This window comes from Gallinula chloropus (genome assembly GCF_964237585.1).
Source record: "Gallinula chloropus genome assembly, chromosome: 27".
Lineage (NCBI taxonomy): Eukaryota > Metazoa > Chordata > Aves > Gruiformes > Rallidae > Gallinula > Gallinula chloropus.
In genome coordinates, this window is record NC_140112.1 from 1929934 (window position 1) to 1953975 (window position 24042).

At 64.2% G+C, this 24042-nt stretch overlaps 2 protein-coding genes across 3 annotated transcripts in view; one reads left to right on the forward strand and one right to left on the reverse strand.

The window, feature by feature from the left end:
• Nucleotides 1-16402, reverse strand: part of NAV1 (neuron navigator 1) — a 72868-nt gene extending 56466 nt beyond the window's left edge. Inside the window, exons 1-4 of the mRNA XM_084275808.1 lie at nt 16379-16402; nt 2748-3347; nt 2293-2390; nt 80-100 (exon numbers count right to left, since the gene is read on the reverse strand). Of these exons, the coding sequence (XP_084131934.1) occupies nt 80-100; nt 2293-2390; nt 2748-3319 (691 nt within the window). The 5' untranslated portion in view covers nt 3320-3347; nt 16379-16402. The remainder of the gene's footprint in view (nt 1-79; nt 101-2292; nt 2391-2747; nt 3348-16378) is intronic.
• Nucleotides 16403-17355: 953 nt separating this feature from the next.
• On the forward strand, nt 17356-23908 carry RNPEP (arginyl aminopeptidase). Of its 2 annotated transcripts, none has more exons than XM_084275786.1 (11): nt 17356-17394; nt 17600-17740; nt 18760-18908; nt 19397-19513; nt 19634-19869; nt 20389-20502; nt 20720-20832; nt 21106-21214; nt 21740-21964; nt 22523-22665; nt 23657-23908. In XM_084275786.1, exons 2-11 carry the CDS (start codon nt 17648-17650, stop codon nt 23813-23815), a joined length of 1458 nt encoding a protein of 485 aa, XP_084131912.1. In that variant the 5' UTR covers nt 17356-17394; nt 17600-17647; the 3' UTR covers nt 23816-23908. The 2 variants fall into 2 exon arrangements, with proteins under 2 accessions (XP_084131912.1, XP_084131913.1); XM_084275787.1 differs by having other exon boundaries at nt 20395-20502.
• The last annotated feature ends 134 nt before the right edge of the window (nt 23909-24042 follow it).

Genomic DNA, 24042 nt, shown 5'->3' on the forward strand with positions numbered 1-24042 from the left:
CCGCGGAGGATGGGGTGGGGGGTGTGGGGATGAGAAAGGGGGGCGGGGGGGTGGGCTAAAAGGGGCGGCCCCACCTCACCGCTCCGCCGCCGGCGGGACACTGCGAACCAGCGGAATGTCAGGGGCAAACAAAAAGGGCCCGCCCTCCTCCGCTCCCGGCTGGCGCGGGCAGGGGGCGGGGCGGGGCGCGCGCCCGCGGCGGGGAGGGAGGGAGGGAGGGGGAGAGAGAGGGGCGGGGCGGGGGCGCGCGCACCGCCCCCGGGGGATGGGCAAGGGCCGGGGGTGGGGGGGGCGGCGGGGCCGGGCGGGACCCTGGGGCCGGGCGGGAGGGACCCGAGGGGCTGCGGGGCCGGGCGGGACCCCGGGAGCCGGCGGGATCCCGGGGCCGGGCGGGACCCCGGGAGCGGGTGGGACCGGGGTCCGAGCGGGACCCCCGTGCGGGGGATGAAGCCGGAGGCGCGGCGCTGGCTGCACCCCCCGAGGGGTGCCCCGGGAGAGCTGCCCCCTCACCGAGCTCGGTCCCGCCGCCGCCCCCCCGCCCCCCCGCCAAGAAGAGATGTGCCGGGTGCTGGCTGGGCGGTGGGTGATGCCAGCGGGGGACCCCCCGCCCCGCCTGCCGCGGTCCCCACACCCAGCCCCGGCACCGCACCCCCGGCCCCGAGGGTGGGGTGGGGGCAAAACTTCCCCATCTCACCCCAAACAGCGTAGGAAGGGCCTCGGGAACCCCCGGGGGACCCCACAGCCCCCAAACCCAGCGGGGCCTCTCCAGTGATCCGGGGGAATTAAAGGGGGGGGGGGGGGGGGAGGTGAGGTGGGGGGGAGCAGGATCTGGTTATCATCATTTTTCATTAATTACCCGTCCCTCGGGAGGGGTGAATTAAGTCTATTTGGTAACCTCACGCGAGCTGCCATGGCAACCGCCGGGAAATATTGCATTAGAGCCCGGCACTCACTGCCGAGATAAGGAGCGGGGAAGTGGGGGGCGGCATGAGCCCCCCCACCCACCCACAGCCCAGCCCACCCCCCTGTACAGCAGCACAGCCACCCTGGGTGATACAGAGCTCAGCCCCCAGTGAGGCTGAGGCACCCCCAAAACTTCACAGCCAGTGAAGGGTGCCCTGAAAAGGGTGTTTTGCAGCAAACTGCTGCTGGGGCACCCCAAAGCTGCTCTGAGCCTGGGGGGGCTGTCACACCCCTTGCTGAGCTATGGGGCTGTTGCCTGTGTGTAGGGCCTGCTGGAGGGAGTAAATTTAGGGGGGGTGATGTCATTTGGGGGCTGGTGGTGTGATCTGGCGCTTCCCAATGTCCCCTGTTCCCTTCAGCCCCAGAAGCTGCCATGGCCGGGGATGGCCAGGGGTGGATGGAGTAAGGGGAAGGATCTGGCCCTTTCCCCAGCACTGAATCCCCAAATCCTCATCCCAAAACCTCCCCCAAGGCGAGCAGGGCAGCTGTGCTGGAGGCACGCCAGCCTGGCTCCCTCCTGGAAAACCCTCCCGCTCCCCACCAGCTTTGGTGCTTCCCAAAGTGGGGCTCAGCATTCACCCCCGTTCCCCTCCAGGACCCCACGGCAAAGCCGGGCTGTGCCAGGAGCCACCGTGGCTCTGACCGACTTCTGTCCCTTCGAATCACCCGGAGAAGCTCCCGGCTCTTTCTTTTCCCCTTCCCTGCACATCCCTGGAGCATCCCACCATCCTCCACTGCCGCTACCCTGGCAACGGCCGCCCCAGCATCCCTCCAGCAGCCGCCCCTCCAAAACCTCCCAGCAGAGCAAGCACTGGAGGGATGGGGGACAGGGGATGGGGTCGGGGGGGGTCCCCCCAATGTTGTAATTGGGGAGTTTGAACTTGGGCTCGTTTGCCTGCTGAGAAAAGGGGGTGCCCCTGCGTTGGGTGCGGGGAGCCAGCGGTGCCGCGGCACCCGCCTCCGCACCGTCTCTCTGCCAGCTCCTTGGAAATGGGTCATTCCTGGAGCTCGTCGGGAAACTGGGAAGAGTAGGGAAAGGAGCCAAGCCAAGCAATGTCCTGCCAGCACCACGGGAGGGGACGGTCCCCCCATGCCACAGCCAGGGGGGGAGGTTGCCCATGTGGGTGATGCCACGCTGCTGAGTGCGGTGTTGTGGCTGTTGGGGGTCACCAGCCTTGGCCCCTCCTGGGTGGGGGTTTCTACCACCCCACCCCACCAACCTCTGCTCTGTCATAGGGCTGGGGGGGGTCTGAGCTCCGGCATCACCCCCTGCCCCTGGCACCCCCCAGCACGACACCCCCACAGCCGGCAAAGCCCCTCTGGACTCACCCAGGTCTCCAGGTTTGGGGACGGGGTCAGGCTCCTCCACAGCGCTGGGGCTCTGGTCACCCGGGGATGGGACCCTCTCTGCCTGGTCCTCCTGCAGCCTGGGGGCAGAGGGAGGGTAAGGGGGTGGGGAGCAGGGGGTTCATCACAGATGGGGACCACCAGGAGTTGAGGATATGGTGCCTTGTCTAAAGCACTCTACCAGGGTTTGGGGACACAAGTCTCAGGACAGGAGGGGTCCCAGGGCACCCCATCACCCCATTCCCCACTGAGCCCACCCCACCTCCCTCCCATGGGTGCCCCCAGAAGCCTCAGTGCCCCAAACCTGGTGGGAACCCCCCTTTGGGGGAACAACCCCCAGACCCAACACCACTGTTCCCCACAGCCACCCCCACCATGCCCGGCCGCCTCTCCCCATCCCTTGTCCCCCACCCCCACGTGCTCCCTCAAGGACTTACCGGTACTGGAAGGGTGCCACGGTGGCAGTGACAGGGTGGCTGTGAGGGGGGCCTGAGGAGAAGGTGATGACCCCTGACCCAAACACAGGGCCCCTGCTCTGCGAGCCACCATCCCCTGTCTCTACTATGGCCACCCCACTGCCTTTCCCAGGGCACCCCCCTGGCCGCCCCCCACCCCTGCCCTGCACCGGGAGGGCTTTTGGCAGCTCTGCAGCCTCCCCAGCCCTGCCTGTCCCTCTCCTCCCACTGCCCACTGCCTCTGGCAACTTCCCAGGGGACACCAAGGGTCTCACTGGGGCTTTCTGCCCCACACGAAGGGGGGGGCCAGAGCTGCCCTCCCTCTTCTCAGCCAGCTCACGGCTGGCGGCTCTGCCAGCAGCTTTGGGCTTGAGGGTCCTGGGACCAGGAGCTGGTGCCTTCCCTGGGCGGGATGACAGAGCCCCATGGGGGACGGGGAGCCCCGAGGTGCCTGGGGGGGCTGCAGCGTGTGGCTTGCTGTGGGCACAGGGCACTGGGATGGCAGAGACGTAGTGGCTGCGGCCAGCGGGGTTGATGTTGGCTGTCCCGTTCATCCTGGCGAGGCGATGATGGCTGGTGAGGCTGTGGGAGGAGAGGAGGGTTCAGCAGGACCTGGCACAGCGAGGGCAGTGGGCATGGGGGACACCCACATCCCCTTGGCCACACCAGGTCTTGGCTCCCACTATGAGCGCTTGATGTCCCTATCCTGGGAGGAGCCCACTGCATCCCACATCCCAGGGTGAGAACACGGGTGATGTGCTCCCTGCAGGGATCCCCAGGCCAGGGCACAAGTGACATCCTCCCCAGGGAGCCTGTGCAGCCCCATCCTCCTGTCCCCAGGTCCCTGCAGCAGGTCCCGTGCAGCAGGACACAGCCCCTCAACAGGCAGGGCTGCACCTCAGGCAGGATTGGATTGGCCACTCTTGGCCACCTAAACCCTTCTCCTGGTCCCCAAAACCACCCTGTGCTCACCTGAAGCCACCTCCTGGTCACCAAAGACCATCTCCTGGTGACCTGAGACCACATGCCAGCCAGCATGAGGACCAGCTATGTCACCCCATTCCTCAGGCTCTGAGCCCCATCCTTGCCTTCCCCATCCCAATGTCCCCCACCAAACACCAACCACGCCAACTCTTGCTCCCATCTTGCCCCACAGTGACTGTCCTTGGCCCCACCACCTGGGATACCACCCTGTCCCCCCTGGACTTGGTGTGCAGATGAGGATGGGAGCTCAGCACACCACCCCACCCAAAGGAAGCACCCATGGGCTGGCAGGGCCATCTTTGCCACCACCAGTGACAGGGACATCAGCACAGTCACGGCGAGCGGAGCAGCTCGTCCATCCCACAGGCTCTGCCCAGGCAGGCAGAGCAGAGCTCACCAAGGAGCTCCACCTCCAGCCACCTCTCACCTGCAGCTCTCAGGAGAAACCACCAAAAACTCCCCAATAAAAGGGATTCTCCAGGGGATGGAGGTGTCTCTACAGAGATGGGGAGGTGTGCCAACCTCTGCTCCCTTGCCTGGCCACACCCACAGTGAATCAAAAGGCAACCTGGGTGCCACAGATGCCCCAGGACAGAGTTTGTGCATCGCTCCAGCCTAGTTTTGCTCAGCCTCCTTGAAGGAAAACCCCCAGGGAAGGGAGCTGGAGGTTTTTGGCGTTCCCCCAAACACCCTAGGGAGGAACATCAGCTCCAGGTCGCCCACCCTCAGTCCCCATCACTCCCATGGTGCCGGTTCAGGGCCGGGTGGGTGCAGAGAGCACAAGGGGGTCTTTGTGTGGCTGCTCCAGTGAGGACATTGGGGGCTGCACTGGAGCCAACCGAAGCCATTCCCAGTGGGATTGGGGGGGTGGGACACACGGCTGCCCAGGTACAGACCCACACACAGGCTGCTCTGTCTGCAGCCAGGGCTGGCAGCCTGGCTGCCTGTCAAACCACCCGCCTGAGATGGAGCTTCCCCAGAGCTGGGGAAGGTTCCTTGGCAAGTGATGGGGACAGGGGGGCAGGTCCCATCACCCCAGTAGGAACAGCACCCAGCCCCAGCCCTGCACCCTCTGCATCTCCCAGCACAGGAGGTACAAAAACACCCCGAACTGCCCCATTTTTCCTCTTCCCCAACCTATGGCCCAGCTCTTTGCAGGCTTTTAAGGGGCAGCAAAGTCCAAGCCTTGCCCCACACCCCCATCCCCACCCCCTGAGCCCCCCTGAGCACAGCACAATGTCCTTCCATCAGCCCCACATGAGCTGGATCGCTCATCAGCCCCCCATCCCTCCTGGCTGGGGGGTTTTGGGTGACAGGGAGAAGGGCTGACACAGGGGACAAGATCTGGGCATCACAGCACCAGCTGTGGGCGAGGGTCTTCTCAAGGTGGTTTGGGTGAGGGGAGAAGAGGGAACTGACACACACACACGTCCTGGCTGACACGTCTCTGCCTCTGCCCTGGTCATGCCCAGAGCCACAGCACCACTGGAAGGGGGACACCCCTGGGACAAGGTGCTTTGGGGGGGTCTCTGGGACAGACATGTCCCCAAGCTGCTGGGGAGGGTGAGGTGGAGACAGGCATCAGGGCTCTGTCACACACCCCGTGTTGGCAAAGGGGTCTGGATCTGGCCACAGCCCCAGTGAGGGGCCCTGTGCTGGCACCAGGCAGCACCCAAGGGTGCTGCAGGCAGGGGCCATGGGGGGCTTTTCCTGCCCCCATGGGATTTCCTTGCACCCACAAAGGTCACTCCTAGGAGTAAAGCAGCCAGGGCTCAGCGCCCAGCACTACCCTGGAGCTGGAGACCAGCACATCCCTTGGGGAACGTTCCAGACCTCTTTTCCAGCTCGCCCAGCAGCACCTCACAGCAGCCACTGGCTGTCCCCAGGTTGTGCCCTGCAACCCACACTCACAAACCCCAGTTCTGTGATTTCTCCACTCTCTCTAGCCCTGCCCCTTGCCCCAGGAGCACCCTGCCTGGGGGACAGGAGCAGTTTGCAGCCCTGAGCTGCGAAATTCCTCCTGCAAACACCCTGGGATGGGGCCCAGAGCCAGCAAGACCCCAGCCCCATGGACACAAGGAGTTAAACCCCTTGCACCAAAGCACCTACTTCATCCTCCAGGTCCTTGCACAAGCACCTCCAGCCCCAGGGGCTGCTGCCTGTGGCTCTGCCCCTGATGTGGAGGGAGATCATCTGCCACCACCTCCATAAAGCCAGTCCCAACTTCCCCTTCACCAGCACCCTCTGAGCATCAGCAGCAATGCAGCACCCCCAGCCCTACAACCCACTCACCAGGCATGTGGCATCGGGGCTGTAACCAGGGGTTTTTTGGGTCTTTTTCCAATCTATTCACTTCATAATTCTCTCTCCTGGCCACAACTCCCATTTCTCCCCTCTGAGCCCAGCAGTGTCCACCCTGCTGCGGTGCAGCAGCTGCAGCAGAAGCCAAAGCTGGCACGTTGGCCACAGAAAGCATCAATCCTCCTCTTGTGCTTGCAGGATTGAGGTTTTCCAGGAGATGCCAATGCCTGCTGAGTGCTGGGCTCCAGAGCCATCCCCTCCCTGCAGCACGCACCTCAGGGAGGGCTCTGAGGGCACCCATGGCTTTTTCTGCACCCTGCTAAGCATGGGTGACCCCTCCTCAGGCTTCACCCTGCTTTAGAGATGCTGGGGGGCTTCCCTGGGAATGGGCAGGAGGAGGTGTGGATGCTGCCCTGCTCCCCCAGGCTGTAGCACCAGCCAGACCCTCAGGCTGGGGTCTTGCACCCAGGGATGTCAACCAAAGGGACACATCAAAGCCACTCCCACCAAGTCCCCATTTCCCCCCCCCCATCAGCCCCAGGAGGAGCCACTCCCACACCAAGCAGCCCTCCCACTCACCCCATCGTTTTATTAACGAGCACAGACCAAAACCACCCCCAGGAGAGATTCAGCCCATTCTTCTTCCAAACAAATCCTTCATTTCCTTCCAGATTGATTTCTACCCCATCCAAACTCTGCCCATGGGGACTGGGCACCACACCCCCCCCCCCCCACCCTTGCACCTCATGTGCCACGGTGCCAGGGAAGTGCATCCCACCAGCGCCCTGCGGCTGCTTTACCCAGCTAAAGCAGGTTACAGCTTGACCTAGATAGACACAGGCAGCTCCTTTGCAATTAGCTCGAGAGGGAAACCACTTTCTCCTTTAATACAACCCAGCCCTGGGGCCTCCATGGCCCTGGAGCAGCTCTTGGGAACTGCCTGTCACTCCCTCTCCAGGCACCGGGACCACCAGAACTTTGCACTCGACCTTGAACTTTGGGACTTCCAGCTGCTTGGGTGGGTTTTATCCCTCTTCCCATGGGATTGCTGGGTCCCATGGTGGTGGGAAGCAGCAGACACACCTGAGATATCTTAGCACTGGGGGATATTTTGGAGAAGATGCAGCAATGGTGCAGGCAGCGGAGCCTGGCCTGGGTGTGGGGGGATGAGCATCCCTGGGCAGCTAGAGATGCTCATGTCCCTGCTGGAGGAAGGATGCTCATCCCAGCCACCTCCAGAGCTTCGATCTGGAGCACTGGACTGATACTTACTGTTTCCAGCACTGAACTTGAGATTTCCCTGAATTCCCAACCTTTAGGCCCAGAGGTGAGGTTGTTTCTGATCCCTTCAGACGTGTCTCACAGGGACACGGGTGTTCACGCTGAAGGAAAATGAAACAGGCTGCGTCCTTCAGCCCAGGACAAACACAAGCCTCAAGGCATCTCCTTCAAAGAGGCATCTGTTGTGCTCTGAGCTAATTCCTCAGCCTGGTGTCCAATTCCATCTCACACGTGTGATTTTAGTAGCCAGAAATTAATACAGGGACCTGGAGCCTGAGTCTCATTTCATGTCCCCATTTCGCACGTGAGGGGTCACTGGAGCATCCCCAGCGTAGAAGCAGATCTACTTTGGAACTGTCCATCACCTGAGCAGAGCTGGAACAACCACTCCCCAGCTCTTTGCCCTCCTGGCCCTACTCAGACCCAGCTCTGGGGCTATGTTGAGCAGCCAAAGTCCCTGTCCCTCCCTGATGTCTTGGGGAGAACCACCCTCCAGCTCTCCTGTGGCCTCAGGAGAGCAGCCAACTGCTCTGCAAGCATTGCACTCTGGTCCCAAAGTGGTTTGAGGTGACTTTTATAAACCAGATTGAATTTGCTTCTCTCTTATCTCTTGCAGCTGAGAGATCCCTGCCAGGCACGAAAGCCTCTCCCACATCCCTGGGATAATTGTGGCAGGAGCCTGAGCATGAACATTGAATGATGCAAAAGGCTATTAAACCCTTCAGCTGGCATCTTGCTGCTCTGTGCCTCAGTTTCCCTGCCCTGACACAGCTGATGTTAGGGATGAGGGAGCTGAAACCAGGCTGATAAATAGGAAAAAGGTCAGACAGATCCTTCCCTGGGGGAGCTGGGCTGCAGAGCAGATCTGTAAATTGGGACCCATCCTTAAGATACCCACAGGAGCCCAGGGGCTGCGGTAGATCCAGCTGTTTCTGATGCCCCTGGGGAGATGCTTGGGGGCTGCAAAGCATCCCCATCTTTAAGGGTGAGGATGTAGGGGGGGCAGCCCAGGGTGAACCCCGGGGTGTGAGTGGCCCAAGGCTCCGAGCCCATGGCAAGGGGCAGGTCCTGGCTCGTGTCACAGCCGCCCCTGGAAGCTGCCACAGGCACCTCACAGCACTGCACAGGATCCGGCCCCGAGCTGCCCTCAGGGCTGGCCGTGCTCCAGCGCTGCCTGCTCCCTGGCACGCTTGGGAGGGTGACAAAGAAAAGGCTCCTTGTGACACAGGGGACACAAAACTTTCCTAAGAGAAACAGAGGCAGCAGGGGCAGGAACGAGCCTTCAGAGGAGAACAAGCCGCTGATTCAGCCACCCACCCCGTTCCTCCGGCCCCCGGGCCCTGCCCTGGCCACCAGCCGGTGTCACCACCGGGGACACTGCCAGGGACCCCGGGCTGGGTCCTTCCCCAGGGAAGTCTCACTGCTCCCCTCTCCCTGCCCGTCCAGAGGGGCGATGCCGGGGGTGGCTGGTTTGGGGGGCCCACACTGGGCGCAGGAGGGGGTTCTCCTGGGTACAGGCAGCAGATGGGAGGGGAAGCCCGGGCAGACCCAGCCCTGCCTGTCCCGGCTGGCTGCTTCCCCACGGCACGATGCAGGGATCCTGGGAGCCGCTGAGGGATGAGGCTGGGGCAGGAGGAGAAGGGCCGGCCCCGTGGCCACAGCGCTAATCTCTGCTTTAGCCACCCCACGGCGATCCCGTTTGGTGTTTAACCCCCTCTGATAAAGCCTCGCTGGGAGCCAGGGCTGGCTCTCAGCTGGACCGAGAGTGCCCCGGCTGGGCTCTGCCCAGCACAAGCCCTGCTGCGGGGTGAGGGGCGCTGCGCGGGGCTGTGACCCCCTGCAAGGAGCCCCCAAGACCCCTCCCCAGCCACGGCATCCCCACAGCCCCTCCGTGTCCCACCCCCCACCCCCCCCCGCCCTCACCTCACTGCCTGACCCCTCAACCCAGGGACCCCGCCGATGGCTCGGGGGGTGTATGTGTGTCCCCTCCCCATGGGGACACGGAGCTGCCTGGTACCGGACGGGGCGGACGAGCCAGCCCCGGCCCCCGGTCCCATCGCACCGTAGCAGCCGGCAGGATCAGGCCCCGGCGTGTGGGGGGCAGCGGGGACATCCCAGCCCCGCGGCGCTGGGACGTTCAGGAGGCGCCGGTGCTGGACAGCTCCGCCCGCGGCACCGCCCCCCCGCCCGGTGCCGCCCCCCGTCCCGTATCACCCCCCCCCTCCCACCCACCCACCCCGGGCTGCTGCCAACCCCGCCCCACCCGGTACCGCCTCCCCGGCCGGTGTCACCCCACCCCCTGTCCCAGGATGCTGCCCCCACCTCGTCCCGCCCGGTGCCGCCCCCCCACCTCGCCCGGTGCCGCCCCCCCCGGCCCCTGTCACCCACCCTCACCCTAGGCTGTTGTCACCCCCTGTCCCCACCGGTACCGCCCCCCCTGCCCTTGTCACCCCTCCACCGCCCCTCCGACCCGCCCGGTGCCCCATCCCGGGCCCGGTGCTTCCCCCTCCCCGCAGCCGGTGCCCGCGCCGGTATCACCGTCCCCGCACGGTGCCGCCTCCCCCAGCCAGTGACCCCTCCCCGGGCCGCTGCTTCTCCTCGGAGCCCGTGTCCATCACCTCCCCGGGCTGGTGCCCCCCCGCACCCCCCGCGTCCGTGGCCAGCGGTGCCAGCCCCGGGGCCACCCCCCGCCCACCCGGGGCCGGCAGGGACCAACCCCCAGGGACCGGCCCAGCTTGCCCGGGGTCACGGGCCCCTCGGTCCTGCGGCTGCCTGTCTGGGGCTGGTACCATCTGTCCAGAGCCTGGTGCCATCTGTCCCCCCGACAGCCCTGCCTGTCATATCCCAGTGTCTCCAGCGCCCTTGGGGACCAAGGTAGGGCTGCGCTGCTGTGGGGTGACACCCCACTGAACCTCCTCCAGCTGCCCCTGTGGCAAGGATCCACCCGGGAGGAGGCTTTGGGTTGTGCTTGGGGGTCTCCACCTCCCCTCAGCTTCCCTGCCCCCCCCATCCAGAGAAGAGCTGGGAAGCTGTGGCAGCCAGCTCCTCCCAGCACACAAGCTGCTGGGCACTCCAGACACCAGGGTCATTTTGGCATCCAGCACTGTGGCCAAAACCCAACATCTCCTGTTTCACCCCCTACAAGGGCTTCGAAACCTTCCCAAAAACCTCCCCAAAGCCTCAGTGCTGCTGTGGGGCTGAGGATCCCTCAGCACCGTGTCCTGGCTGGATCAAGCCCTTGGCCAGGAGCCATCATCCCACATCCCAGGTGCAGCAGTGGGACCGGTGACGTTTGGATAAACTTCTATCCAGGCCAAAACTCTCTGAAGCCAACGGCATCATTTATTCAGCCCTGCTGTAGCATGGACCTTTCCCCAGGGGGATTGCTGAGCCGGAGCAGATGTCACAGCGTCTGCACTCATCTCCACCACCACCCCCCCTCTCTGGTCCTCAAGCCTTGAAACCTGGAAGCCCCCTGGAAGCATTTGGGCTTTGCTGAGCGCAGCGATGGGAGAGGCAGCTGCGCAGCGGGGCTGCGAGAGGCATTAACTCAGCAGATGCTGCCGCCTTTGCACACGCAGGGAGGGAGCTGGGATTGTCTTCCCCAGTGCCACCACCCTCACTGCCTGTCCCAGCAGAGCAGGGACTTCAGGTGACCCAAAAAAGTCATTTCTTTCCCCTCAGCGGGGACTAAGGGGTTTGGAAATGCTGTGGGGAGTGTGGGGTGGGTGCTGCTGGGGACACAGCAAGGGGTTCAGTGTAATATGGACCAAAGCTTGAACCCTGAGAGCAGGGAGCTTGGGGGGATGTGCCATGCCATGTCCCTCCCTGCAGAGCAGCCAAGTTCCACACTGGAAGATTTTTTAGATGCCAAATCCACTTCAGGTGATAAACCAGGTGAAGGAAAGACAACTCACGGCTCCAATTCCCAACCGAACCCCCTCCACTTTCCCCCAGTACAGACCATTCCCACCATGTGCAAAGCTTCCCGGTCTGGTCTTACCTGGGCAAGCAGGATGGTATCTCCCCTCTTCAATCCCTCACACAATAAACAAATCCACCTCCTTTGCAGCAGGACTTCCCAGCAGCGTTTGGCACCGGAGCCCCACACAGCCAGTGGCACCCCGAGGGGCTTTCCCTGTTTCCCTCAGGACAGCCCCGTGTTTGCAATGGAAAGCAGAAGCTGCAGGGAGGCCCTAATGAGATGAGTGGATTTTCCAGTGAGCTGTAAATCCGCAGTGGCTGCTGGCAGATACCTCCCTGCCCAGGTCTTAGGGGGCTGCAGCGGTCCCCACTTCCTACGTGAGCGGGCAGGCTGCCCGCCCATCACCGCTGCCACACTCAAGTGCCACATGGCCCTGAGGACACCACGTCCCTGGGTTTTATCAACCCAAAGTGTGTCCCCAGACAGCCGAGCACTGCCACATATCCATGTGGATGGAAGAGGTGGCCAAGGGCTGGCAGCGTCCCCCACGCCCAGCGCTCCCCTTGGCAGGTGCCAGGGCAGGTCCCACCATCCTCTTACATCCCAAACTAAACGTCTTGCCTCAAAGGGATGTGGCTAATGAAGGCATCACCCCCAGAGGACACCTGGCTTTCCCTGAAAAGAGCCCGAGCTCCCTCGAGCACCCCTTGGGCATCCCTGCAGCACCCCTCAGCACCCACCCTGCCTGCAGCCAGCAGCCCTGCCCGACCCCTCGCCCACCCGGCGGTGCGTGTCCCCTGGGATGGACACCCCGACGTGGGGCTGAGTCCGCAGGGTCCTTGCAGGGCAGGAGGGCATGGAGCCCATCCCGGCGAGGGGAGGGGGAAGGGGTGGAGGAGAAGCCGTGACTTATCGCCTGGCCCTGAGCAGGGGGAGTTTCCGCTGCCGGAGGTGACGCCGCCCGGCTGCATCCGCATGGGCCCCGCGGACGTGTCTGGTAGGAGCTGAGGATGAGGATGGGGGATGAGCATGAAGCCGGGTCCTCCAGCTCCCACCTCTGCTCCTCCATGGGAGTGGGGGGACGCAGGCGGTCCCTGGGAGGGGTTGAGCCCTGGCTCCCACAAAACCCGCTCTCTGCAGCATGGCCAAGACCTTCAGAGCCCACATCCTGGCCATGACGTGGGCACCCACCAGCCCCACTGCCCCAGCTGCCCCTGAGGATGGGTGTCTGGTGCCCTCCCCAAGCAGAGGCATGGCTGAGTCTGGCTCCAACTGCCAGAGCTGCAGCATAAATCCAGGTAAAGCATGGCTGGGTGCCTGAGGCTGGTGTCACCAGGCTTACCTGGGACACAGGGCAACCACAGGTTGCAGCAGGGCAGGAGCCAGGGTGGCAGCAGGACGTGCTGCCTTTTGGGGAAGGGGAATTGCAGGATGTGACCCAGCGATGAAGCAACGTGCAGCCATTGGGGGTGTCAATGGGAACCCGACGCTTGAGATGCAGTGACCCGGAGCCCTCCAGAAAGGTCCCAGGGGACAGTCATGATGCTGCAGGTGGTTTGGTGGCCATGCCAGGATGGGGCATTGACTGGGCAAGCTCAGAGTGGTGACCAAGCCCCACAGCCAGAGGTGGCTTCACTCCAGCTCCTGCCCCCCCCCCGCCACCCCCACTGACACCAGGGATGGAGCAAAGCTCCAACCCCCCCTGTGCCACCCAGCCAGGACCCCTGCCCCAGTTAACGATCTGCCTGAGTTAAATACCATGCTTTCTGCCATTATTGCCACTTCCCATGATGGTAGCAGTGGGTGCTGGGTGCCAGGGGCTCCTTCAGCCCCTCCGAGCTTCCCTAATCCAGTCAGTAATCCAGCAGCAGTGCCTGATGCCCACGGTGCCTTCCAGAGCCTGGGCAAACCTGGGCCACGCTGACAAATGCACTGGGGAAGGTGTCAGAGTGATCTGGGACGGGCTGGTGGCTGCCCTGTCACCTGGGAGAGTTCAAGAAGGACCCACCTGCCTGCAGTCCGTGCCTCAGTTTCCCCATGTGCTGCCATTTGCTTTGTCACCGACTGTGACCACTGACTGTCCCGTTGTGTCCCAGCTCCCTGAGGTGTGTTTTTGGGGGCTGGCACTCTTCTGGGCTTGGCTAGGGCGTGGGGACTGACCCTGCCCATGGGGGACAGGCTGGTGACATGAGCTGGGGTTTCCCTGGGGACATGCAGGGCAGCAGGCAGAGTCAGTGTGGTCACAGCTGCCCCATCCCTGGGCACCCATCCTTGTCACTGTCTGCTTCTCCCCCTGCACACAGTGTGGCAGGAGGACAGCACGGGGCATCTCCAGCTGCCCCCTCAACAGGGGATGGGGGGAGTGTCACCCCCCCCCCCCAGGCACAGAGGGTGGTGGGAACGGGTGCTAAGGACCCCCCCAGCCTGTGCTGGTGTCCCCATCCCAGGCCAATGTCCCCATCCTGAGCTGGCATCCCCCTGTCACTTTGCTTGTCAGAGCAAGCACAGGCGAGGGGATGTGGCCCCGGATGGGCGATGGGGACCGGAACTGTGTCACGGGCTGGGGCACCCTCCTCCCCACAGCCCCAGCTCCGGCTCTCCCGGCTCCACACGGATCCTGGGCCGGTCACAGGCAATGGGAACAGGGCCCTGGGGTACTCCCCTGTCCGCTGCCCGACCCCACTGGCACCACATCCCACCCCCACGGCAGCTCCAGCACTGGGTGGGTGGCTCAGCCCGGGGTTGGGGGCTGCAGCGACCCCCCCCAGGGTCAGAGGTCTGTCCAGCTCCAGGCTCAGTGGCTGCACCCTGAGGAGTCACCTGCCCCCCACCCCTGGCTGCCCATGGCTCAGGCCCCATGTCCCCCCCCCCCAGCTCGGGGCCCGGCTCTGTCTGGAGCCGGAAACACCTTTTTCCTGTCCATGGGGCTGCAGCGTGGGGGGAGCAGGAAAAAACCTCGTGTCTCAGCATGATATTTATAACCAGCTGCCAGCGAGGCTGGACCCCCCGACAGTGTCCACACCTGCACCCCCAGCCCTGCTCCAGTCCCTGCCAGCCCCATCCCCGACATCATCCCTGTCCCTGTCCCCATCCCCAGCCCTTTCCTGACCCCATCCCCCTCTCCATGCACCAAGACTCAGCCTGGAGACCTCCATAAGCAGAAGGAAGAGGCTCAAATTCTGCCTTGGGGACATCATTCCCCTCCCAACCAGCACCACAACTCACCCAGCCCCTGTGCTGGGAATGTGCTGCAGGGCTGGATCCAGACCCTGCCCACACCCAGGAGGCTTTTGCCCTGTCCAGTCCAAGGAAAATGTTTGGGGAAACTGAGGCACGGGACGGGCAGGGCAATGAGGGCAGCGAGGTGGGTGCAGGCTGCGAGCTGGATGAGGCCACAGGGAGCTGATGGGACATGTGCAGGCAGCACAAGCAGCTTGTGCCCACCCAGGCAGGCTGTGTGCAGCCCTGGCACCCCCAGCATGGCACGGGCAGTTACTCAGCGCCTGCGAAATGACTCAGCCAGGATCCGTCCAGGCCAGCCGGGATTTCCTGACTCAGCTTCCCCTGCTCCAACACTGGTGGGAACCAACCCCACCTCGCAACAGCACAGACACCGATACCCCGATGGGGGGGTACAGGGGGCTTCCCACCCCCCCATCCCTGTGTTCCCCCTTGGGAACACCCAAAGAGTCTCTGGCACCGGCACAAGCAGCTACAGCAAAGCCCTGGGGAGCACAGGCTGCACCCCAGAAACCCTGGGCAACCCCTGGGGGTGCAGGGACACACTGTGCCTGCTCCAGATGGCCAGGGGCTCTGGCAGGGCTGGCTGTGGGACCGCCAGCCCGGCACACCCAGGCTCCCTGGATCCCTGGCTTTCCTCCCAGTTGTTTTTTTCCTAGGTGAAATCCAGGAAGCCAGGAGCCCTGGCACACACGCACTGCGGGTCCCTGCTCCCCTCCCATGGGGTGATGTCACGTTAATGTCCCATTTGGGGGGGGGGGGCATAGCCCATCATGAAGTCACCTCTAAGTTCTCCCCCTGTGCCCTGCTGGTTTGTCTGCCGTGCCAAGCAAAGTGGGCTCACAACGCTGCCAGCCCCATGGGAGCTGCATGGGGCCTGGGGATGCTCCAGCACCCCATGGATGCTTGCCCAGGGCCAGTGGACCATACCTGGGGTGCCCGAGCACCCGAGGGGGAGAAGCCACCAGGCCCCCAGCCCCTTGCTGCCAGTGAAAACATCATCTCCAAAAAAGTCCAAGTCCCCACTGCCATCCCTGCCATCCCCATGCCAGCACAGGGGACACGGAGCAGCTGGTGCCCATCCAGGGAGCACCCGTGGGTGCCTGCAGCCCCACAGCCCCTTATCGTGCCCGAAATGAGGGCAGACACCCTCATCTACTGGCACCGACCCCCTCTGCCTGCAGAAAGGGGATGTGGGGCAGCACAACACACGCTTCCCCACCCCAGGTCAGCTCTCCAGAGTAGCAGCACCGATTTCAGCAGCACCCGTCCGTGCCTCAGTTTCCCCTCCCCGCCCTTCCTTCGCCCTGTGCTGGCACTGCTGCCCTCCCCCGGGGCTGGTTTAGGGGGTCAAGGCAGGAGCAGGCAGCACCGGCAGCTGCCTCCAGCACGGCGGAGGCTTCCCAAAGGGAAGTGACTGGGGGACACTGGGCTAACTGGGACGCGGGAACTCGCCGGCCCGGGCTGCCCACGCCATGGCCCTGCTGCGGGTCCTGCTGCTGAAACGGGGTCCCTGAGGAGAGGTGAGGACCTGGGGGGGGGGATATCGGGGGGGGGGGGGTTCCCCCGAGTGTCAGGTGGCGACAGTCCCCGCGACCACTGCGTGTCACCCCCGGCCCCGCGGGATGTCCCCCACGTCACAGCACGACCCCATCGCCTCGGCTCCCACCGCGGTGTCCCCCATCCCCGCCGGTCCCCACCGCGCTGGCCCCGCAGGATCCCCTCCATCACCCCGCTTCCCGGCGGGGCGTCCCCCGCGTCTCCCCGCTGCCTATACCGGGATGTCCCCCCATCCCCGCCGGTCCCACCGGGATGTCCCCCCGCGTCCCGGTCCCCCCGGTCCCCCCGGGGGGTAGAGCCGGGCGGCCGGTGCCGCACTCACCGCTCGCTGCACCCCGTCCCCCGCGGGCAGCGCCCGGTGCCGCCGCCGGTGCCAGAGTGGCCGAGGGACCCCACTCTGCGCCGGGCCGGGCCGGGCCGGGCCGGGCCGGGGGAGGAGTCGCGCAGGCCCGTGCCCGGCCCCGCCGCTCCGGCCGCGGCCCCGAGGGGCGGGTGCGGGGCTGTTCCTGCCCCGCTCGGTCCCTCCGGGACGGCCCCGCCCGCCCGGCCGGGCTCCGCCGCCGGCGAGGCCCGAGCCAGGGATCCCCCAGGGATCCCCCAGGGATTCCCCACCGCATCCCCCCACGCGTCCCTCCCTGCGTCGCTCCCCGCCTTCCCCCATGGATATCCCCCCCGTCCCCCTTCACCCCGTTGATCCCCCCACGGCCCCTCCCACGGCCCCCCCGCCCTATGGATGCCCCCCAGGGACTTGACCCAGCATCTCCCCCATCCCCGACGCGCTCTCCCCGCATCCCTTCCCCGTTGGATCCCCCTGATCCCCCTCTCCCTCCTTCCCCTTCCCGGCCGCCCCCCCCCCCCGCCCCGCCACCGCCTCCAGGTCCTCCCCGCCCCCTTCCCTCCCCCTTCCCACCCCATCCCCGCCCCTTCCCTGCCCCCGGCCCCGCAGCAGCCATGGCGGCTCGGCGGGACACGGCCTCGGCCTGTAGCGCTGGCTCCTGGTCGCTGAGGCATCTGCACCTCTCGCTGCGGGTGGAGTTCGGGGCGGGGGGCGCGGGCGCGGGGCGGCTGCTGGGGACGGCGCGGCTGGAGCTGCGCTGCGAGCGCCAGGATGCGGGGCCGGAGCTGCGGCTGGACGCGCACCCCGCGCTCCGCGTGCGCCGCGCCGCGCTGCTGCCGCCCCCCGGCACCCCCGGGGACCCCGCGGGGCAGGAGGTGCCGGTGGAGAACCGGCCCTTCACCAGCTACGGCAGCGTCCTGCTCATCTCCCTGCCCCGCCCGCTGCGGGCCGGGCAGCTCCTCACGCTGGAAGTCGACTACGAAGTGGGCGAGGGGCCCGGGGTGAGCGGAGGGGGTGGCGGGTGGGTGGGTGGGATGGATGGATGGAGGGATGGATGGAGGGATGGAGGGAGGGATGGAGGGATGGATGGATGGATGGATGGAGGGATGGATGGATGGATGGATGGATGGATGGGGGGATGGAGGGATGGATGGAGGGAGTCCGGACCCCGCATCACCTCAGCGCGGGTCTCCCCTCTCGCCCCAGGTGTGCTGGCTCGCTCCCGAGCAGACGGCGGGGAAGCAGAAGCCCTACATGTACACGCAGGGCCAGGCCGTGCTCAACCGCTCCTTCTTCCCCGGCTTCGACACCCCCTCGGTCAAATGCACCTATTCGGCCACGGTGAAGGTGAGCGGTGCCGGGAGCACGTGGGCGTCACTCCCAGGGAGGTGCCGGAACCCCACTGGGCAGCATGTCAGCCCCGCAGCGCCCGGTCTGCGGCCCCGGCAGGCTGGAGGTGATGCTCATGGAGCTCCCTTCACATCCAGCGCTGGCAGAGAAGGCGCTGGGGAATAACCTGTTTACAGTCCTGCTTCTCTCCTGCATCCATCCAAAGATGAGTGTGGGGGGGACCCTGGCAGCTCTCTCCCCTCTCCCCAGCCCTGTGTGCTGGGTGCTGCTTTGTGGGGTGGCTTGGGAGCGGGGTGCGTGCCAGCCAGCCTGCTGAAAGCTCTCCTGTCCCCACGGGGGGGTGGCTGGAATGCTGGGGACTTGGTGTTCCCACCTCTCTGCTCTGGTGCTGCTGGGTTTCTCCTAAGAAATTCCTCAGACTCTCATGGAGAACTCTGGGTTTGCCCAGGACACCTGCACTGCCTGTGTAGGGCTGGGAGGGCACTGGGGTGAGCTGAGTTAGGGGGGCTCAGCCAGAGGAGGGGGATGATGCCAAGCAGCACTGGGTCCTGGTGGGTAGTGCTGGAGCAGGTGGGCTTCCAGGATGGAAGGAGCAGCTGCTGGTGCCCAGGTTTAATACAAAAGCCAGATCCCCTCCCTGCATGCAGGTGGGCATGCAGCAGCACCCTATTTTGGCTTGAGAATGGGAGAAACAAGCTGGGGGGAGAGCCAGGGGCTGGAGGATCAGCGCCTCACTCTTGCAGCACCTCTCCCCTCAGAGCACCTCCTGTGTCCCCATCTTGCACCAAGCTGGTGCTGGAGCCCAAGTGCCAAGGGATGCTGCTGCAGCGATGCAGCTGTGATCCCAGGTTGGACCTTGGGGTGGTCCCGCTTTGCTGTGCGCCCCAAAACCTGCAGTGCCCACCAGACCTTCGGTGTGATGGGGCATAGTTGCTGCCAGATGTCTGCAGTGGGGTTGGTTGCCGTCCTGCCTGGAGCACTGCAGGCCTGATAGATGTTTAAACCTCCATGCCCAGGTCCCTGAGGGTTTCACGGCTGTGATGAGCGCCACGAGCTGGGAGAAGCAGAAGGATAACACCTTTGCCTTCAAGATGTCCCAGCCGATCCCCTCCTACCTGATCGCTCTGGCTGTGGGGGACATCGTGTCTGCTGATGTTGGCCCGAGGTAGGTGGCTCTCAAGCTGCACATGGGGAAGTCCCATGTCTGGCTGCCTCTCCCTGCACCACTGGGCTCTGGAGAGCCTCAGGCCTGGAGACACCGACCATCAGCGTGACCTGGTGTGATGCTGTGGCATCAGGCCAGAGGGCTGCTCTGGAGGGTGAGGAGGAGCCTCAGTGCCAGGTCCCCTCACCGATGGGCACATCCCTGCGCCAGGGAACGGGAGCAGCCGGTCGCTGCTCATGGAGGGTCCCACATCTCTTCCCAAGGCCGGTGCTTGGTCAGGTTCCTGGCTCTGGCAGGAGCCATATAAAGGCCCTTTGACTTCCAGACAAGGAAGAAGTTCCAGCAGCTTGTGCTATCGGGCTCCTGGGTGCCCTTTAGCAGCAGGTTTTGATTTCACTGAGGAACAGACCCGGGCAGTTCCTCTCTGGTGAAGCAACGGGGTAAAAGTCTGCTCATGGGTGGAACTTCCTCTTTCCACGCTTGGCCAGGAGCCGTGTCTGGGCTGAGCCCTGCCTGATCGAGGCTGCCAAGAAGGAGTACGATGGGGTGATCGAGGAGTTCCTGACGGTTGGAGAGAAGCTCTTTGGACCGTATGTTTGGGGCAGGTACGGCCCTTGCTTTTCCCCAAGGGCTCTGTGGGCTGGGGAAGGGACACCTCTCCCCACCCCAGCCGTGTTCACAGGAGGGGGCAGGTCTGACCCACGCTGTCTGCTCTCCGCCGGCAGGTACGACATCCTGTTCATGCCGCCCTCCTTCCCCTTCGGGGGGATGGAGAACCCCTGCCTCACCTTTGTGACGCCGTGCCTGCTTGCCGGGGACCGCTCCTTGGTGGACGTCATCATCCATGAGATCTCCCACAGCTGGTTTGGCAACCTGGTCACCAACGCCACCTGGGGCGAGTTCTGGCTGAACGAGGGCTTCACCATGTACGCCCAGAGGCGCATCTCCACCGAGGTCTACGGTGCGTGGCCCTGCTTGGCCACGGGACGCCCGGTCCCTGCGCGTGGGGGATGATGCTGCTGCATCCCATAAGAGCCGAAGAGCAGCAGGTTGCAAGGCCCTGGGGCTTTGGTGTTGGTAACAGAGCCAGCTTTGCTTTGTGAGATGGATAGAGTCCCCCATGGCCCCATGATGGGGATCTGGGCACCGTGGGCTTGCCTTGCTTCACCTTCCTTTTGCTCCTGTGGAAAACTGATCCAGCTGGCCGGAGCTCCTGCTTGGACACAACTTCACACCCAGCAGCTCTGGGCATCGTTCGCTGCATCCAGCTGAATTGTGATGGTTCTAAAATCCTCTTGCTGTGTTGCCTCTTTGCAGCCCTGCCATCCCCACACCTTGCAGACCCTCCCCCAGCGTAGAAGCTGATGCTGTTTCCCTCCTGTAGCAGCACCCGTTGCGCTCTCCGGGCAGCTCAGGAGGGGAAGATGCCAAGGAAATAGGAACTATTGGGGTCTCCAAACTCCTCCTTGTCTCTGCCCAGGTTCAGCATACACCTGCCTAGAGGCTGCAACGGGAAGGGCCCTCCTGCGCCAGCACATGGACAACACCGGGGAGGACCATCCGCTCAACAAGCTGCGGGTCGTCATTGAGCCAGGTGTGGGGAGCTGCAGCGAGTGGGGTGCAGCACGGGGGGGTGGAGGAAGCCCTGCTGCTGGGGTGCTTCATGGCTTGGAAGAACCCCCTGCGCTGGTGGTGGGACCGGAGCGAGGTGGTGGCTCCAGGAGGGATGTGCCAGGCTTGCCTCCAGCAGAGATCCCGGCAGGCTGTTGTGTCGTGTGGGTGGTCAGTGAGGGTTTTCCCCTGTCCTGCAGGTGTCAATCCGGATGACACGTACAACGAGACGCCCTATGAGAAGGGGTACTGCTTCGTCAGCTACCTGGCCCATCTCGTGGGGGACCAGAGCAAGTTCGATGCCTTCCTCCAGGTCAGTACGAGGAGGTGCTGGGTCAAAAGCCTTGGGAAGGATGGGCTGAGCAGGGCAGCTGGGGAGAGCAAGAGATGGGGGAAACACAGAGACATTCACAGGGGAAACGGGATGAGGGGGGGGAGCTTGGCCCCAAGGAGGCAGTAGGTGGAGGCTGGGCAGCCCCTGGGGGGCTGGTGTGGGCTCAGTGATGCTTCATCTGGAGCACAGGCAGGGCCAGGCAGCCCTGCCAGGGCTGAGCACGTGCAGCATCTCACCCAGCTGTCCCCACAGGCCTACGTGAACCAGTTCAAGTTCCAGAGCATCACGGCAGACGATGCCCTTGGTTTCTTCCTGGAGCATTTCCCTGAACTGAAGGAGAAAGGCGTGGATTCCATCCCAGGTCAGCACGGTGCCTTCCAGGCCAGGGCACCAGGGCTGTCCCGTGGAGAGCCTGCACACACCAGTTTGTGTGTGTTTCTGGAGCTGTTGCTGCTGGCTCCAGTGGAGGTGGCACCGACCTGGGCACAGTAACTCGCCTGCTCAGCCCAGTTTTTCCACCCAATCCCTGCTCCAGGCTCAGGCACTGTTCTGTGGGGCTCAGCTGAGCCCAGCAGGTCTCCAGCACCAGGACAGGGTGTTACCCAGTGGAGCCGCTGGCGTGTGCTGGGATCAGGCTCAGGGGTGCCCCAGGCTCAGCCCTGGCTCATGAGCAGCCTGAACAAGCACACACTGAGCCCAGGGCTGGCTTCACCTCCTCCCCTCTTTAGCTTGTTGCCACCCCTGGGCAGGTTTGGTGCTGGGGATGCCCTTGGGGAAGGCAGCGGGGTGTCTGGGGATGCCCAGCGGGGGATGTCTGGGTGGCAGCACCCAGCGCAGGGTTCAGAACCCCCATCCCAGCTCTTCCTCCATCCCTCCCTTGCCACAGGCTTTGAGTTTGACCGCTGGCTGAACACACCAGGCTGGCCCCCCTACCTGCCCGACCTCTCGCCAGGGGAGCAGCTGATGAAGCCGGCAGAGGAGCTGGCAGAGCTCTGGGCAGCCGACAGCTTGAACGTGGAGGCGATTGAGGCTGTGGACATCGGGGCCTGGAGGACCTACCAGCTGGTTTACTTCCTGGATCGGGTCCTGCAGAAATCCCCCCTGCCAGAAGGTGAGGCCCAGGTCACCCCTTGGGGGAGACAGGGGCTGATGTGACCCCGTTGGCTGGGGACGTGAGGACGTGGCAGGAGGCTGTGTGGGTGCATGTGGCCATCAGTCCATCCCTGTGACAGCCCATTCCTGGTGTCTGGGAAGCCTCAATCAGCACAGTGGGGAGCAGGGAGCTGGGGGAAGCGTGTCCCTTGGTGTGTGGGGACACAGAGGAGCCCTGCTGCCCCCAGGCTGGTTCAGCTGGGGTGTCACCTCCCTTTGCACTCTGCTGAGGGACCCCCCCCCTGCCCCTCGTGGTGGCATCCTGAGCCCCCAGACACGTGGCTTCACAGGGCTGCTTATCCCCAGGGAGGCCCAACACAGGCACCCTCCTGCCTGCAGCTGGCAAGGGCCTGGGATGCTCCCAGAGCTGGGTGCACCAGGATGCTGGAGGGGGGTCCAGGGCTGGCCCGTGGCTGGGAGGATCTTGGGAGGATTTGGGGCACGGCCAGGGTGGACTCACAGGGTGTCCTTGAAGGTGGAGCCCCTGTGGGGGATGGTGACAATCCTCCTCTTGCAGGCAATGTGGAGAGGCTGAGCAAGATGTACCCCAAGATCTCCAAGGCCCAGAACGCGGAACTCCGGCTCCGCTGGTGCCAGATTGTCCTCAGAAACAACCTGGAGCCCGAGTACAGCAAGGTCAAGGACTTCCTCCACAGCCAGGTCTGTCCCGGGCTCAGACAGGCACAGGACATGGGCCCTTTGTGCCACAGGGCCAGGGCTTGGTTCTTGCTCTTGGTGGACCCACAGAAGGGTTTGAGATGAAAGGGACCTTCACAAATCACCCCATCCACTCCCCCCCCTGCAGTGAGCAGGAACATCTTCACCTCAGTGAGGATGCTCCAAGCCCCATTCAGCCTGGCCTTGCGTGTTTCCAGGGATGGAGCATCTGCCACCTCTCTGGGCAACTTGTTCACCATCTCACTGCCCTCATCATTCAACATTTCTCCCCCAATATCCTCTCTCACCCTTCAGTTTAAAGCTGCTGCCCCCTGTCCTGTCACTACAGACCAAGGTACACAAGGGTCTCCCTGCAGCCTTCTCCAGGCTGAGCCAGCCCAGCTCTCCCAGCCTGGCTCCAGAGACAAGGAGCTCCAGCCCTTGGATCATCTCTGTGGCCTCCTTGGGACTTGCTCCACCAGCTCCATGTCCTCCTTGTCCTGGGGACCCCTGAGCTGGACACAGCACTGCAGGGGGGTCTCCCCAAAGTGGAGCAGAGGGGCAAAATTCTCCCCTCAAAACCTGCTGGTCCCACTGCTGGGGCTGCAGCCCAGGACACTGTTGCTGCCAGTGCTCATTGCTGTGCCCTGTCCTGTTTGTCACCCACCAGCATCCCCAAGTCTGGATCATTATCCCCCCACCCCCTTCCTCCCTCTGTACCAACAGCGGGGATTGTCCTGACCCATGGGCAGGACCTTGCTTTTGGCTGTGTCAAACCTGAGCTGCTCAGGGCCCTGCTCCTTCTCCAAGGCCAAGGTGGGGCTGAGGGCTGCCCCCAGCAGCAGTTTCCATCCTGTCCCATCCCTCTGCATTCACTCCCTGGCCCAAAGAGGGGCCATGCTGGAGGTGGTGTGTCCTGGGGGACTCCTGGGGCTTTAGTCCCCCTGCAGCTGGGGAGGAGAGTTGGGCTCTAACTCCTGCTCTGTCTCTGCAGGGGAAGCAGAAGTACACCCTGCCCCTCTACCGTGCCATGTGGGGGGGGTCAGAGGCAGCCAGGGCCCTGGCCATGGAGACCTTCTCAGCTACAGCCCCCCAGCTCCATGTCAACGTCCAGAACTACGTCAAGAAGATCCTGGGCTTGGCAGGGGACTAGGGCAGCCCGAGCTCCACTCCGTCCTTGAGCAGGAGCTCAGTGTTCTCTCTGCCCTGCACACCTTTCCTTATTAAAATTTGTAATTTTTCTCTCTTTGTGCTGTGCCTGGGGGTAACTCCCTGCTCCCCCTGCCCAGGAATGGGGCTGGGGGCCCAGGAGTGACCGTGCCAGCCCTGGGCTGGGATGGGCAGGTTGCTCCAGCCCAGCATCAGCATCTTCAGGGCTGG